Source organism: Schistocerca gregaria, chromosome 5 (assembly GCF_023897955.1).
Source record: "Schistocerca gregaria isolate iqSchGreg1 chromosome 5, iqSchGreg1.2, whole genome shotgun sequence".
NCBI classification, from domain to species: Eukaryota; Metazoa; Arthropoda; class Insecta; order Orthoptera; family Acrididae; genus Schistocerca; species Schistocerca gregaria.
Genome location: NC_064924.1, coordinates 543,403,779 through 543,420,889, shown reverse-complemented (window position 1 = coordinate 543,420,889; position 17,111 = coordinate 543,403,779). Strand labels below are relative to the sequence as shown.

General features: G+C 40.5%; 1 protein-coding gene across 1 annotated transcript in view; it reads left to right on the top strand.

The window, feature by feature from the left end:
• LOC126272074 (lysosomal thioesterase PPT2 homolog) overlaps positions 1-17,111 on the top strand; it is a 38,691-nt gene that overhangs the window by 14,846 nt on the left and 6,734 nt on the right. Inside the window, exons 2-3 of the mRNA XM_049974621.1 lie at positions 12,441-12,582; positions 12,691-12,798. Of these exons, the coding sequence (XP_049830578.1) occupies positions 12,441-12,582; positions 12,691-12,798 (250 nt within the window). The remainder of the gene's footprint in view (positions 1-12,440; positions 12,583-12,690; positions 12,799-17,111) is intronic.

Genomic DNA, 17,111 nt, shown 5'->3' with positions numbered 1-17,111 from the left:
CTTAGAAAAAGTAAAATTTTACCATGAGTGAGAAATGTGGGATTTGCCGTAGGTTCGTGAGTAGTGGATTGCGGTGAGAGACTTGTTCGAAGTATTTTCACTGGGGGGGGGGGGGGGGGGGGGGGGGGGGAATGCAGTGGGCATTCTGGTGAGATCCTCCCCTGGACCTGCAGGTTATGTAGCAAGAGTAAGTTAATAGAGGAGCAGGAGCGTAAGATCTGTGCCCTTCAGGTGCAGTTGAAAAACGCACAGGAGGAGCTAGATAGGATGAGGAGGGAGAAGGGGGTTGGGGAATGGTAGCTGGCTGTTGGCAAGAGATCTGCTAGGAGAAGATTTTCAGATAGTTTTACTATTGGTGTTTACAATAGATATGACCAACTGTCAGAGTCTAGTGGAGAGGAATCTCTAGTAGCTGTAGATGTAGGAAGTATGCAGCAGACCTCAGTAGTTATGGTGGCTAGAACAGTTGCAAAGTCGGAGAGGAAGAAGAAGGTACTGCTGTTAGGTAGCTCTCATGGCAGAGGTGTAGGCCAGCTGTTGCAGGAAGTGCTGGGGAGTGAGTACCATGTCACCAGCATTGTGAAGCCTAATTCAGGATTGGCTCAGGTGACTGTTAACATAGGGGGGTTATGTAGGGATTTTACTAAAGAGGATCAGGTAGTGATTGTGGGTGGGGCTGGTAATAGTATTGATAGGGATGGGGAGTATGACATAGATGGTGACCTGGAAAAGATAGCCACTCAGACTGGCAACACGAATGTGCATTTCTTGGAACTGTCCAGCGCACGATCGGCCTCATCTTAATACAGCCATCAGGTGTAATAACATGAGGCTTGGGGGTGCGCTGATGACAGAAAGCATGGGTCACATTTCAGTGGTGTCGGTGGAGTCTATCAGCAGGACGGGTTTCACTAGACATGACCTGCACCTCAACAGGTATGGGAAGGGGAGGTTGGCAAAGCTTATAGGTGACAGCATTGGTGGGATCACTCATGGGAAAATTCCTGCAGTAGTGGGTGTTAGAGCTTCATCTGATAGGTATTCCTGCTTAAGGGAAGTCTCTCTAACAAAGGAACCACTTTTGACAAAGCTTAGGTATCAGAGTTATGAGGGAATTAGTATATTTCATCAAAATATACAAGGTATTAGAGATAAAGTTAGTGAATTGCTTATAGATGTTGACTCTGAAATTATTGGTGTATCTGAACACTTTTTAAATAAGGAGAAAATTCAGAGGCTTCCTTTACCAGGATACAGGTTGGCTGGCAGCTTTTCGAGGAGCTCATTGCGGTGTGGGGGAGTAGCCATGTATGTGAAAAACGGAATCCCATTAGAGTCAATTGATGTTTCAAAGTACTGCACTGAAATGTTGTGCAGGTGTGGTTAAATTTAATGGAGCTAAATTTCTAACTGTTGTTATTTATAGATCCCCAGACTCTGATTTCACAACATTTTTGCTGAAGCTAAAGGAGGTTCTTGGTTTACTTTATAGGAAATACAAAAAGTTAGTTCTATGTGGTGACTTCAATATTAATTGTATAAGCGATTGTGCAAGGAAGAGGATGCTGGTAGACCTCCTTAATTCATATAATCTAATGCAAACGGTATTTTTTCCAACAAGAGTGCAAGGGAACAGTAGAACAACAATAGACAAAATTTTTGTTCATTCCTCATTACAATAAGGGCATTCTGTTAGCAAAAAGGTGAATGGCCTTTCAGATCATGGTGCACAAATTTTAACTCTAAAAGATTTTTGCACTGCAACACGTGTTAAATATAGTCATCAGCTATTTAGGAAAGCTGATCCAGTTGCTGTAGAGACCTTTGTAAACCTTATTAAGGAACAAGAGTGGCAAGATGTTTATAATGCTGATACAGCAGACGATAAATATAACGCTTTTCTCAAGACTTTTCTCGTGCTCTTTGAAAGTTGCTTTCCGTTAGAACGTTCAAAACAGGGTACTAGGACAAACAGGCAGCCTGGGTAGCTGACTAGAGGGATAAGAATATCTTGTAGAACAAAGTGGCAATTATATAAAAACGTTAGACACAGTCAAAATCTAAATGCAGCAGTCCATTACAAACAGTATTGTAAGGTGCTTAAAAATTTTATTAGGAAGGCAAAAAGTATGTGGTATGCAGATAGAATAGCTAAGTCTCAGGATACAATTAAAACCATATGGTCAGTCGTAAAGGAAGTGGCTGGTCTGCAGAGACAGGTCGAGGATATAGAATCAGTGTGTAGTGGGAATGTCCATGTTACTGATAAGTCGCGTATATGTACAGTATTTAATAATCACTTTCTGAATATAGCAGGTTAACTAAATAGAAACCTAGTTCCAACAGGGAATCATATAGCGCTCATAGAAAAAAGTGTTCCGAGACTTATCTGAAATGCTCCTCCATGATACTGACAAGAGGGAGATAGAGTTAATAATTAAATCACTAAAGACCAAGAACTCTCATGGATATGACGGGGTATCTAGCAGAATACTGAAGTATTGTTCCATGTATGTTAGCCCAGTTCTTAGCCATATCTGTAACTTTTTCTTTAGGAGTGGTCGGTTTCCTGACTGATTAAAGTACTCAGTAGTGAAGCCACTTTATAAAAAGGGAGACAGGGATAATGTTGACAATTATAGACCTATTTCTATGCCATTGGTGTTTGCTAAAGTTATTGAGAAAGTTGTATATACAAGGTTACTGGAGCATTTAAATTCACATTATTTGCTGTCAAATGTTCAGTTTGGTTTAACAACTGAAAACGCTATATTCTCTTTTCTCTGTGAGGTTTTGGACGGATTAAATAAAAGGTTGCGAACACTAGGTGTTTTCTTTGATTTAACGAAGGCTTTTGACTGTGTTGACCACAAAATATTACTGCAGAAGTTGGACCATTATGGGGTAAGGGGAGTAGCTTACAATTGGTTCACCTCTTACTTTAAGAACAGAAAGCAGAAGGTAATTCTCCGCAATTTTGAGAGTGGTAGTGATGTTCAGTCCCAATGGGGCACTGTTCAGTGGGGCGTTCCCCAAGGGTCGGTGCTGGGGGCCACTGCTGTTTCTTATTTATATAAATGATATGCCTTCTAGTATTACAGATGATCCAAAAATATTTCTGGTTGCTGATGACACCAACTTGATAGTGAAGGATCTTGTGTGTAATATTGAAACAGTATCAGATAACGTAGTTCATGAAATAAGTTCGTGGCTTGTGGAAAATAATTTGAAGCTAAATCACAGTAAGACTCAGTTTTTACAGTTTCTAACTCAAAATTCAACAAGAACCGATATTTTGATCAGACAGAATGGGCATATTATAAGCGAGACGGAACAGTCCAAGTTCCTAGGTGTTCGGATAGATAGTAAGCTGTTGTGGAAAGCCCTTGTTCAGAAACTAAATGCTGCTTTATTTACCATTAGAACAGTATCTGAAATAAGTGACACTTCAACACGAAAAGTAGTCTACTTCGCATATTTTCATACGCTTATGTCATATGGTATTATTTTTTGGGGTAATTCTTCTGATTCAAAAAGAGTATTTTTGGCTCAAAAACGGGCTGTTTGAGCTATATGTGGTGCAAGTCTGAGAACCTCTTGTCGACCCCTATTCAATAGCCTGTGAATTCTGACATTGCCCTCACAGTATATATTTTCTTTAATGTCGTTTGTTGTTAGCAATATTAGCCTATTCCCAAGAGTTAGCAGCTTGCACTCAGTTAATACTAGGCAGAAATTCAATCTGCATGTGGAATGCACTTCCTTGACTCTTGTGCAGAAAGGAGTGCAGTATTCTGCTGCATCCATTTTCAATAAGCTACCACAAGAACTCAAAAAATCTTAGCAGTAGTCCAAACTCATAAGTCTAAACTGAAGAGTTTCCTCATGGCTCACTCCTATTCTGTCGAGGAGCTCCTGGAAGAGCTAAAAAATTAAGCAAATTCCAGTGTTACATTGTTGATTTTCTTTATTTAAATTTATCTGTTTCTAATATCATGTTATTATTTCATGTATTGACTCGTTCCATGGCCATGGAGACTACTCCTTAATTTGATTCCACGGAACAATAAATAAATAAATAAAAAATAAACAATACTCAGTAATCTAGTATTTGGTCACTAAATAAATGTGCGAAACTGTATGAAATGCCTTCCAAAAACTAAGGAACTCAGCATCAGTGTGGGCACTATTGTCTATGGTACTCTGGATTTCATGGATAAACAATCACATGGGCTTTTGCAACATCTCTGTTTACCAAATACATGTTGATTTTTAAAGAGGAGATTTTTGTTCTCCAAGGAAGGCACAATTCTTGGCACAAAACATGTTCCGTAATTCTACAACAGATCATCAGCAATGTACCCTACAATTAAGTGCATGTATCACAGTTTCTCTAAAGCATTCTGATGCTACAGTTCCCAAGGCAGGTAATCTATAAAGGTACCCGTTCCATGTTTGATATAGCTTTGGTGTTCACTCAGATCATTACACATTCAGAATCTGTAATAACCTGACTAGGTTCTACAGAGTTCCTTACATCAATAAACTGGACCAGACCTGTCTTTGTCAAGACTTCCTTGCTGATAAAAGTCAACACATCATTCTTGAAGCAGAGAATGTCCTGTGACTTTTGTCAATCTCTTTGTACCTCCAGGGACCTATACTAAACTGCTCCCAGAAGGGGTCCAAAAATCCAACAAAAAGAAAAATAATCAGTCACATAATCTCTGCAGAATCTGAGTTATCTCATCAAATCCTGATGCTGTTCCACTGTTGTGTAACTTAGGCGATTTTTCTGTTCTGTGGTCACTCATGAATGCTAGCTTACCATTCATGCAGTGACTGAAAGAAGAAATCTTATTATGATCTTCCACAGGGAAACAATTTTGGAAAACTAAATTAAGTATTTTTGCCATCTCCCTTTATTTTTCTGTTTTGGTGTCAGTGAGCTACTGAATTGATGATTTCAATCTGTCTATTGATTTTTACATCAAGGCCAAATGTTATTAGGATTTTTGATCAGGTCAGCTGCCAAGTTTTAATTTCAAATTCATTGAATGCTTCCCGCATTTCTTTCCTCACTCCTGTATTTATGTTGTTCAGCTTTTGTTTGTCAACAAGGATCTTTATTTTGCTAGAATGTGTAACAAAGCTATCTTTGCTTTTGTATTAACTTTTTAACAGGCCAGAACATGACAGCAGGTCTTTCGTGCCCCTCACAACCTTGCTTGTCCCATAAACCTACAAGTTTAAGTTGTATTGTACAGTGCGTTTGTATGTTCTCTGCTTGTGCTCCATGTCTTCATCCCAAGAGCTGGATGTTTGATGTTAACATCTCAGACACGCTTGTCACTCTCGCTAAGAGAGAGAGAGAGAGAGAGAGAGAGAGGGGAAAAAAAAAAAAAAAAAAAATCCTACGCTTCTTACCATCCCATGTAACAATGTGTAATCATGTATGCTTCAATTACTTTATGGTCGCAGATTCCCTCCAATATGTTAACTGTTTTGAAAATTTGTGTCTGTTAGTTACTAGATGGTCAGTTCTCTAACTGCTCAAATTATTTTTAAGGGGAAGAATGTTCAAGGACAGTCTTCCACAAATTCCTGTCGCTAGTACTAGTTTTATTTGCATGACACTCCAAATCTATAGCTGAAAAATAGGAGGAGACTTCGTTGTTGTTGTTGTCTTCAGTCCTGAGACTGGTTTGATGCAGCTCTCCATGCTACTCTATCCTGTGCAAGCTGCTTCATCTCCCAGTACCTACTGCAACCTACATCCTTCTGAATCTGCTTAGTGTACTCATCTCTCGGTCTCCCTCTACGATTTTTACCCTCCACGCTGCCCTCCAATGCTAAATTTGTGATCCCTTGATGCCTCAAAACATGTCCTACCAACCGATCCCTTCTTCTAGTCAAGTTGTGCCACAAACTTCTCTTCTCCCCAATCCTATTCAATACCTCCTCATTAGTTACGTGATCTATCCACCTTATCTTCAGTATTCTTCTGTAGCACCACATTTCGAAAGCTTCTATTCTCTTCTTGTCCAAACTAGTTATCGTCCATGTTTCACTTCCATACATGGCTACACTCCAAACAAATACTTTCAGAAACGACTTCCTGATACATAAATCTATATTCGATGTTAACAAATTTCTCTTCTTCAGAAACGCTTTCCTTGCCATTGCCAGTCTACATTTTATATCCTCTCTACTTCGACCATCATCAGTTATTTTACTTCCTAAATAGCGAAACTCCTTTACTACTTTAAGTGTCTCATTTCCTAATCTAATTCCCTCAGCATCACCCGATTTAATTTGACTACATTCCATTATCCTCGTTTTGCTTTTGTTGATGTTCATCTTATATCCTCCTTTCAAGACACTGTCCATTCCGTTCAACTGCTCTTCCAAGTCCTTTGCCGTCTCTGACAGAATTACAATGTCATCGGCGAACCTCAAAGTTTTTACTTCGTCTCCCTGCATTTTAATACCTACTCCAAATTTTTCTTTTGTTTCCTTTACTGCTTGCTCAATATACAGATTGAATAACATCGGGGAGAGGCTACAACCCTGTCTCACTCCTTTCCCAACCACTGCTTCCCTTTCATGCCCCTCGACTCTTATGACTGCCATCTGGTTTCTGTACAAATTATAAATAGCCTTTCGCGCCCTGTATTTTACCCATGCCACCTTTAGAATTTGAAAAAGAGTATTCCAGTCAACATTGTCAAAAGCTTTCTCTAAGTCTACAAATGCTAGAAACGTAGGTTTGCCTTTTCTTAATCTTTCTTCTAAGATAAGTCGTAAGGTCAGTATTGCCTCACGTGTTCCAACATTTCGACGGAATCCAAACTGATCCTCCCCGAGGTCTGCATCAACCAGTTTTTCCATTCGTCTGTAAAGAATTCGCGTTAGTATTTTGCAGCCGTGGCTTATTAAACTGATAGTTCGGTAATTTTCACATCTGTCAGCACCTGCTTTCTTTGGGATTGGAATTATTATATTCTTCTTGAAGTCTGAGGGTATTTCGCCTGTCTCATACATCTTGCTCACCAGATGGTAGAGTTTTGTCAGGACTGGCTCTCCCAAGGCTGTCAGTAGTTCTAATGGAATGTTGTCTACTCCGGGGGCCTTGTTTCGACTCAGGTCTTTCAGTGCTCTGTCAAACTCTTCACGCAGTATCGTATCTCCCATTTCATCTTCATCTACATCCTCTTCCATTTCCATAATATTGTCCTCAAGTGCATCGCCCTTGTATAAACCTTCTATATACTCCTTACACCTTTCTGCCTTCCCTTCTTTGCTTAGAACTGGGTTGCCATCTGAGCTCTTGACATTCATACAAGTGGTTCTCTTCTCTCCAAAGGTCTCTTTAATTTTCCTGTAGGCAGTATCTATCTTACCCCTAGTGAGATAATCTTCTACATCCTTACATTTGTCCTCTAGCCATCCCTGCTTAGCCATTTTGCACTTCCTGTCGATCTCATTTTTGAGACCTTTGTATTCCTTTTTGCCTGCTTCATTTACTGGATTTTTATATTTTCTCCTTTCATCAATTAAATTAAATATTTCTTCTGTTACCCAAGGATTTCTAGCAGCCCTCGTCTTTGTACCTACTTTATCCTCTGCTGCCTTCACTACTACATCCCTCAGAGCTACCCATTCTTCTTCTACTATATTTCTTTCCCCTATTCCTGTCAATTGTTCCCTTATGCTCTCCCTGAAACTCTGTACAACCTCTGGTTCTTTCAGTTTATCCAGGTCCCATCTCCTTAATTACCCACATTTTTGCAGTTTCTTCAGTTTTAATCTACAGGTCATAACCAATAGATTGTGGTCAGAGTCCACATCTGCCCCTGGAAATGTCTTACAACTTAAAACCTGGTTCCTAAATCTCTGTCTTACCATTATATAATCTATCTGATACCTTTTAGTATCTCCAGGGTTCTTCCACGTATACAACCTTCTTTCATGATTCTTAAACCAAGTGTTAGCTATGATTAAGTTGTGCTCTGTGCAAAATTCTACTAGGCGGCTTCCTCTTTCATTTCTTAGCCCCAATCCATATTCACCTACTATGTTTCCTTCTCTCCCTTTTCCCACACTCGAATTCCAGTCACCCATTACTATTAAATTTTCGTCTCCCTTCACTATCTGAATAATTTCTTTTATTTCATCGTACATTTCTTTAATTTCTTCATCATCTGCAGAGCTAGTTGGCATATAAACTTGTACTACTGTAGTAGGTGTGGGCTTCGTATCTATCTTGGCCACAATAATGCGTTCACTATGCTGTTTGTAGTAGCTTACCCGCATTCCTATTTTCCTATTCATTATTAAACCTACTCCTGCATTACCCCTATTTGATTGTGTGTTTATAACCCTGTAGTCACCTGACCAGAAGTCTTGTTCCTCCTGCCACCGAACTTCACTAATTCCCACTATATCTAACTTTAACCTATCCATTTCCCTTTTTAAATTTTCTAACCTACCTGCCCGATTAAGGGATCTGACATTCCACGCTCCGATCCGTAGAACGCCAGTTTTCTTTCTCCTGATAACGACATCCTCCTGAGTAGTCCCCGCCCGGAGATCCGAATGGGGGACTATTTTACCTCCGGAATATTTTACCCAAGAGGATGCCATCATCATTTAATCATACAGTAAAGCTGCATGTCCTCGGGAAAAATTACGGCTGTAGTTTCCCCTTGCTTTCAGCCGTTCGCAGTACCAGCACAGCAAGGCCGTTTTGGTTAATGTTACAAGGCCAGATCAGTCAATCATCCAGACTGTTGCCCCTGCAACTACTGAAAAGGCTGCTGCCCCTCTTCAGGAACGACACGTTTGTCTGGCCTCTCAACAGATACCCCTCCGTTGTGGTTGCACCTACGGTACGGCTATCTGTATCGCTGAGGCACGCAAGCCTCCCCACCAACGGCAAGGTCCATGGTTCATGGGGGGGGGGAGACTTCATTATAATAGAATAATAAGGAAACTTATTCACAACACACTGCAAGTTTTCTCTGCTGCTACAAATCTTGAGATAGGGGGTATGTAAAGCCATTCAGTTACCATGTTTGTCTCGCCTTTAACGTTCACCCATATATAATGTATTGATAATTTGTAATAACTTCTTTTTATATTTTTCAGTTCTTTGCGACAGTAAATCTGCTGCTTCTATTAGAATCTAGTGTATCCTTGGGATATATATTCCAATCTGGTTTTAGAATTTCACTACTTTCTGTTGTTAATACTGTGTAGACATTTTTACACTTAATAAATACACTTACTGGTGATTGAATCCAGAACTGTTACAACACCTCCCATCTACATAATTCCAAGAACCTGGTGTTTAGGGGAAAGAGCCAGATCATGTGGGTTGTGAAGCAGCCATTGAAATCGAATGTGCCTGCTCAACAATGTGTTCTGTTGGCCAGTTTGGCAATGATCATTCATTCAAGTGGACAGTCAGTTGGTTGTTATGCCCACGTAAAATGATTTGCAGAAATTAAATCAGAGCTGTTATATGACATGACAGTTTTCACAGGTGGTTCTCTGATAGAATAGGGTAAGTCCTTGAATAGATCTTGCACCAGGGTTTTCCACTATCATGTACCACACGGATGGGAATAGGTGTGGTGTAATGATGGACATGAATATTGCACAGATTCAAGGTTTTGTCATTGTACCTGGAAATCAGGAACATTCTACTCACAATCCTTTACACACATCCCAAAATAGCATTCGGCCACCCACCCAATCCATGCAGTATCTAAGTTCGTTCTCATGCAATACCTATTCTCACTCTTTTGGTGGAATATCAGTTTAGGATGTGTGGTAAGGATCTTGGGCACAACGATAAGAATTTGAAGCCCTGGTCAAGAATATGGTTCAGTTGTTCCAATCCAAGGTGATATTGAGCATTAGTCCTGCACACCAATGTAGCTAGGTACAATGCTTCCACCAAAACATTCTTGGCTCTCGTTGACCAACACTTCCACTAAGTTGGTCATAACCTAAGTAGCCGTATCAAAGAATAAACCACTGCTTTCTTCAAATCTCAACCATCTCCAGCCCACTACCACATGGATCCTCCTTATAAACCAACACCCCTCATACCCATAGCCCCACCTCTATCAAACATTACCTCTCCTGACATCCTCCAAATCCACCATTTATTCTTTGTACATCTACCTAACTACATTCTGACACATAAGTACTACTCCTTTGAGGAGAAAATATACAAATAATCCATGATACAGACATTTGCACCCCATTTGCCTAGCTATTTATATTTCAGCCCGGGGAAACCTTCCTAGCCATCCAAAATCCATGCCCCTTGTCTTGTCCACATTCATTGATGACATCTTCATGCTCTGAACCCAGGACCAAGATGCTCTGTTTTCATTCCTCCACACACTAGACATGTTCTCTCCCATTCCTCCTCAGCTAAGTCTGCTACCTTCTGTTGTCCTATACTGATCTTTTTGATGCTCCATCCAAAATCATTGTCCATACCGAGCTCACTAACCGTCAAGAGTAACCTCATTTTTATAGCTGCAACCCTTTCCACAGCAAAACAGCTCTCCCTTATAGTTTAGTCAGGAGAAATCCTGCACCCAGTATACTAAAAATCTTACTAAGGCCTTCAATGACAGTCAGACCACTGCCAAACATAGTCCACAAATGGATTTCTAATACCGTGGTCCTGATCTTCAAACTACCCACAGGAACAAGCTGCAAAGAAGCACCCCCTTATCACCCAGTATCGCACTGGCCTGGAACAACTGAATCTTATCCTTCACCAGGGCTTCAAGTTTTTGTCATCATACCTGGAAATCAGGAACATTCTACTCACAATTCTTTGCACACGTCCCAAAATAGCATTCGGCTACTCACCCAATCCGTGCAATATCTTAGTTCGTCCTCATGCCATACCTGCTCTCATCCCTTTGCCATTCTCCTATGGAAGACCAAGATGCAAGAACTGTCTGGTACACCCATACAGCACATGCTACACCAGTCCTACCAAGAGTCCATCTTCTCCCATCCTACCAGAGACAGCACCACATGTGAAAGCAGTCATGTCTTGTACCAACTCTGCCATAATTTCTATACGACACTTTACATGGATGGCATGACCGCCAACTGCTGTCCATCCGCATGATGACCATATCCAAATGGTGGCCAGTAGCTGATTTGACCACCCAACAGCAGAACACACCACTGAACACAACAGCATCGATTTCAATGGCTGCTTTGTATCCCTTGTCATCTGGATCCTTTCCCTCAAAACATGTTTCAATTCCATAGTAGTCCTGGCGTCAGTTGCCACTAACCCTGCCTCACACACACCTCTGACCCTTCCCCTAACTTCGCTTATCCTGCTCTCACAACCTATTCTCCACACGCCTCCCTCTTCTCCTGATTATCTCCCCTCCCATTCCACCCCTCTGTGCCATTGTATTCCACCTCCTTGCATCTAAAATGAGCTCACTGGTGCCAAATTCCTGTGCATTTCCTGCCTCTCCTTCCCAGCTGTCAGAAACCCGTTCCCAGCACCACTCCCAACCCCCATCAACTTTCTTCCCTCACTTACTTCACTCACCAAAATCCGTCACTGTCAAGCTTCAGTTCCAGCACAGTGTAGTTAGCTGCCCAACAGCTAACAAAGCTCCAATCTTGTTTAAGTGCTTGTCGATGACCCAACACCTCCAGTATTCAGTGAGTTGTTACCTCTACTCCTTAAATTAATGTTCGACCAAATACTTTCTTTACCATGTTCCATGTTACCATAACTTCACAATTGGCAGACTGCAGTGGGAGTGAGTGATGGAGGGAGCTACGTTACTGGCAATCATCTAGCAACACTTAACAAGGCTCTGCATAATAGGGAACACCTCAAGCATGTGACACTTGGGGGGGGGGGGGGGGGGGGAATCAAGACTGGCTAGCTGCTGGAATGTTTTGCTAAAACACTCTGAAAATGTTCTCTCTCTCTCTCTCTCTGTCTCTCTCTCTCTCTCTCTCTCTCTCTCACACACACACACACACACACACACACACACACACACACACACACACACACACACGGGCACGTGAGATAGTGCACATGCAAAATTGATTGCATACAGACTTGTGTGGGAAGTGGGCCCTATCAAAGAGATATGATATGTAACTAGAAACAGTTGATTTTAGTTCTTAGCAGCAAGCTAGTTTATGTACATAATTTGTTGCTCTTTTAGGTTTGTGGTGATTTTTGTTAATGTGAAAGCTAAAGAAACTAATGGCTCTGTTGACTGTTCTGTTTGAAAGTGCAATCTCATGTGGTATATTCTGCTATGTAAATGACAGTAAGACTACTGTATGTTGATGTATAGTTAGGATGTACAAAAGTATAGGAGGACTGTTTTTTACATATTGCTTTTTCTCCCTTTAAGGCTCACCCTGGAACAGAGATAACAATCATTAACAAATATGCTGCCTGGGAAAGTTTGGCTCCAATGTGGCACCAAGTTGTTGATGTAGGAAGAGAAATAATGAAGATATCAGCAGCTCATCCAGATGGCATTAATCTTATCGGTAGTTGACCACTGTTGTACGTTGAGTTGTCTGAGAATTATAATTGCCATATGGTGATTCAATGATAATTGTTATACTGTGGCTAAGTGTGTGTTTTTGTATTTTCAGGTTACTCCCAGGGTGGATTAGTAGCTAGAGCAATTTTGCAGCAGTTTCCAAATCATAATGTGAAAACATTTATATCTCTCAGTTCCCCACAGGCAGGGCAGTATGGCAGTAAGTAAGGACATTATTTTATGCTTGGCACTCTCAGAAGTAGGACATATTTTAAAAAAATGAGATGATATGGGCAGCAATTGCAGTAATTTATTTGTTAGGGTCATGCAACTCTGCAGTCATCTATTCTTTACAGGTATAGCTATGAGAAATACTTGCATAGAAAGTATATGTTACAGGTATTTACTGTATGTGTTACTATTCTCGATTATGCCACAGGATCTTTTCTACACATTGAAACAGAATGTAAGATGATGATTGGTTTGTATGTCTACAAATAGAGAAAATTCCCTTTGATATTTTAGTCCAAATTTATTTCACTATCAGAATGAATGCAGAACATTAAAACCATGATAATCATTTTATAATTGAACAGAGATAAAAAAAAAAGAAACTACTCACCACACAGTGGTAGGAGAAAACATACGTGAAAGTTAGGGAAATATGAAAGCTTTCAGATATAGTGGCTCCTTCTCCTGGCAGAGGTGTTGATGGGGAAAGAAGAGTGGGGTAGAAAAAGGACTGGCGAAATTTAGGAAATGGGCAGAGTTATGGGAAAGTCGCCCAGCACCCCGGGTCAGGTGCGACTTACTAGAAGTGATAAGAAGAAAATACTGGTTTTTGGGGACTGTGCCATGAGATTTGAAAACCTGAGAGATATGGTAATATGCAAGACAGAGATTACTGAAAAAACATTGTCCAAGAGTTAATAAGAGCAGAAAGTGAAGTGCATTATACATAGTAGACAGGTGAAGTGAGGGTGGGGGAAAGAGAATAAGTCAGAAAATGTAATATGTAGGAAAGTAAAAGGGAGCAAAGAAAAGAACAGACACTTATAAGAAATGCTGGGTCGTGAAAACAAAGGACATGTTGTAACGCTAGTTCCCACCTACAGAGTTCTGAGGTACTGGGGGAAGGACACGTACAGCACGTGTGGTGAAACAAGTTCGGAAGTCATGACTGTCATGTTATAGAGCATGCTTTATGACTGGATAATATGTGTTGTGGGTATACAGCCTCTGATTATCCCTAGTCATCATTACTGATAACTTGATGGTGTCATACCAATGTAGAAGAGCAAACAGTATTTACACAACAGCTGGTATATGATGTGTCATTTCACAGGTGGCTCTCCCTTGGATGGTATATGTTTTGCCAGTTACAGCACTAGAATAGGTGGTGGTAGGAGGGTGCATAGGGAAAGACTTAGAATAAGGACAGACACAGTGTTAGTAGCCACATGGTATGCAAGTGGGTGCAGAAGGAGCATAGGGTCTGACCAGGATATTTCAGAAATTTTGGGGGGGGGGGGGGGCAAAAAGCTTTTCTCTTGTGGTGGGCAAAATGTCGGATGGAATGGGTGTCAAGGGAAAGACCTTAAGAAGTCATAAACATGTCAAAGTACCTGATTAATACATTTAAAGACCTGGACAGTTGTACTCCTAAGTTGTTTTTTGGAGGGATCAGCAGAACTAGGATTGGCTGTGAAGGCTGATGGCCCATTAAATCTGCTTTTGAAGAAGGCTGAGATGAGAATGGTGGTGCATTACTGTAAAGATTCTGAATTTGAACAGTAAGCTCGCCTGGAATGCCAGAGGAAAGATTTGACTTTGGAAGAACTGTCAAAATGTAAGTACAATTGTTTATTAGTAGATTTAATGTGAACAGAAGTGTGTAGCAGACCCTTAGTGAGGGTGAAGTCAACATAAAAAAAAATGACATGGGATTCAGAATAGGATCATGTGAAATTTAAATGTGAGACTGTACATAGAAATTCCAAAAACATTTTAACAGGTTAGCCCCACCATGAGCCCATATGGCAAAAATGTCATCAGTGTACTTAAACCAAACCAGGGGCTGAAGACTTATGGATCCCATGAAAATGTTGGCATAGGAAGGAGCCATCCTGGTTCCTGTGTCCATGTCCCTGATCTGTTTGTTTGTCTGCTCCTCAAAGGTAAAGTTGATTAAAGTGAGCAAGAAGGACATCGTAGGTTTGGACCCAGGTGGGTGATGGTTGAGATAATATCCAGCAGCAGACAGACCATGTATGTTGGGAATGTTGGTATCGAGAGAGGTGGCATCTATGGTGACAAGCAAGATGTATGGTGGGAGTATGATGGGTACAGATTCAGATGATCTAAGAAACCATAGATGAAAGAAGGTTATATAGTGGAAGATACCTGGTGACATTGGAAGATTTCAGATATTATTTAATGATAAGATAGAGATTTAGGAACCAGGTTTTAAATTGTAAGAAATTTCCAGGGGCAGATGTGGACTCTGTCCACAATTTTTTGGTTATGAACTGTAGATTAAAACTGAGGAAAATGCAAAAAGGTAATAATTTAAGGAGATGGGGCCTGGATAAACTGAAAGAACCAATGGTTAGTGTGTTTCAGAGAGTGCTTTAGGGAACAATTGACAAGAACAGGGGAAAGAAATATGGTAGAACAAGAATAGGCAGCTTTGAGAGATGAAATATTGAAGGCAGCATAGGATCAAGTTGTTAAAAAGGCAAAGACTGGTAGAAATTCTTGGGCAACAGAAGAGAGATTGAATTTAATTGATGAAAGGAGAAATATAAAAACGCAATAAATGAAGCAGGTGAAAAGGAATACAAACGTCTCAAAAATGAGATCAACAGGAAGTGCAAAATGGCTAAGCAGGAATGGCTAGAGGCCAAATGCAAGGATGTAGAGGCACATATCACAAGGGGTAAGATAGATACTGCCTACAGGAAAATTAAGAGACCTTTGGATAAAAAAGAACCACCTGTATGCATATCAAGAGCTCTGATGGGAAGCAAAGAAGGGAAAGCAGAAAGGTGGAAGGTGTATATAGAGGGTCTATACATGGGCGATGTACTGAAGGGTTATATTATGGAAATGGAAGAGGACATAGATGAAATGGGAGATGTGATACTCCGTGACAAATTTGACAGAGCACTGAAAGACCCAAGTCGGAACCATGCCCTGGGACTAAACAACATTCGTTTAGAACTACTGATAGCCTTGGGAGCGATGGCAAAACTCTTCGATCTGGTAAGCAAGATGTATGAGACAGGTGAAATACACTCAGACTTCGAGAAGAATGTAAATATAACTCCAATTCCAAAGAAAGCAGGTGCTGACAAGTGTGAAAATTACCAATCTATCGGATTAATAAATCACGGTTGCAAAATACTAACATGAATCCTGTACAGAAGAATGGAAAAACTGGTAGATGCTGACCTCAGGGAAGATCAGTTGGGATTGAGGAGAAATGTAGGAACACATGAGGCAATACTGACCCCATACCTTCTCATAGAAGATAAGAAGTCTTTTGTAGACTTAGAGAAAGCTTTTGACAGTGTTGACTGGAATACTCCCTTTCAAATTCTGAAGGTGTCTGGGGTAAAATACAGGGAGTGGAAGGCTGTTTACAACTTGTACAGAAACCAGATGGCAGTTATAAGAGTCTAGGAGCATGAAAGGGAAGTAGTGGTAGAGAAGGGAGTGAGACAGAGTTGCAGGCTTTCACTGATGTTATTCAATCTGTATCTTGATCAAACAGTAAAGAAAACAAAAGAAAAATTCAGATTAGGAATTAAAGTCCATGGAGAAGAAATGAAAACCTGGAGGTTTGCCAACAGCCAACTGAACTGAATGTGTAGTGTCTTGAAAGGAGGAAATAAGATGAACATCAACAAAAGCAAAATGAGGATAATGGAATGTTGTCAAATCAAATCACGTGATGCTGAGGGAATTAGATTAGGAAATGAAACACTTAAAGTAGTAGATGGGTTTTGCTATATGGGGAGCAAAGTAACTGATTATGGTCGAAGGAGAGAGGATATAAAATGTAAACTGTCTAAGGCAAGGAAAGCGTTTCTGCAGAAGAGAAATTTGTTAACATCAAGTATAGATTTAAGTGTCAGGAAGTCTTTTTGTAAAGTATGTGTGTGGAGTGCAGCCATATATGGAAGTGAAACATGGACGATAAATATTTTATACAAGAAGACAATAGAAGCTTTCGAAATGTGCTGCTACAGAGGAATGCTGAAGATTAGATGGGTAGATCACTTAACATGAGGAGGTACTGAAACAGAATTGGGGAAAAGAGGAATTTGTGGCACAACTTGACTAGAAGGACGGATCGGTTGGTAGGACATGTTCTGAGGCATCAAGGAACCACAAATTTAGTATTGGAGAGCAGTGTGGAGGGTAAAAATCATAGTGGGAGACCAAGAGATGAATACACTAAGCAGATACAGAAGGATGTAGGTTGCAGTAGTGGCTTGACTTTGTGCCAGTTAACAGAAGTACTTCCAG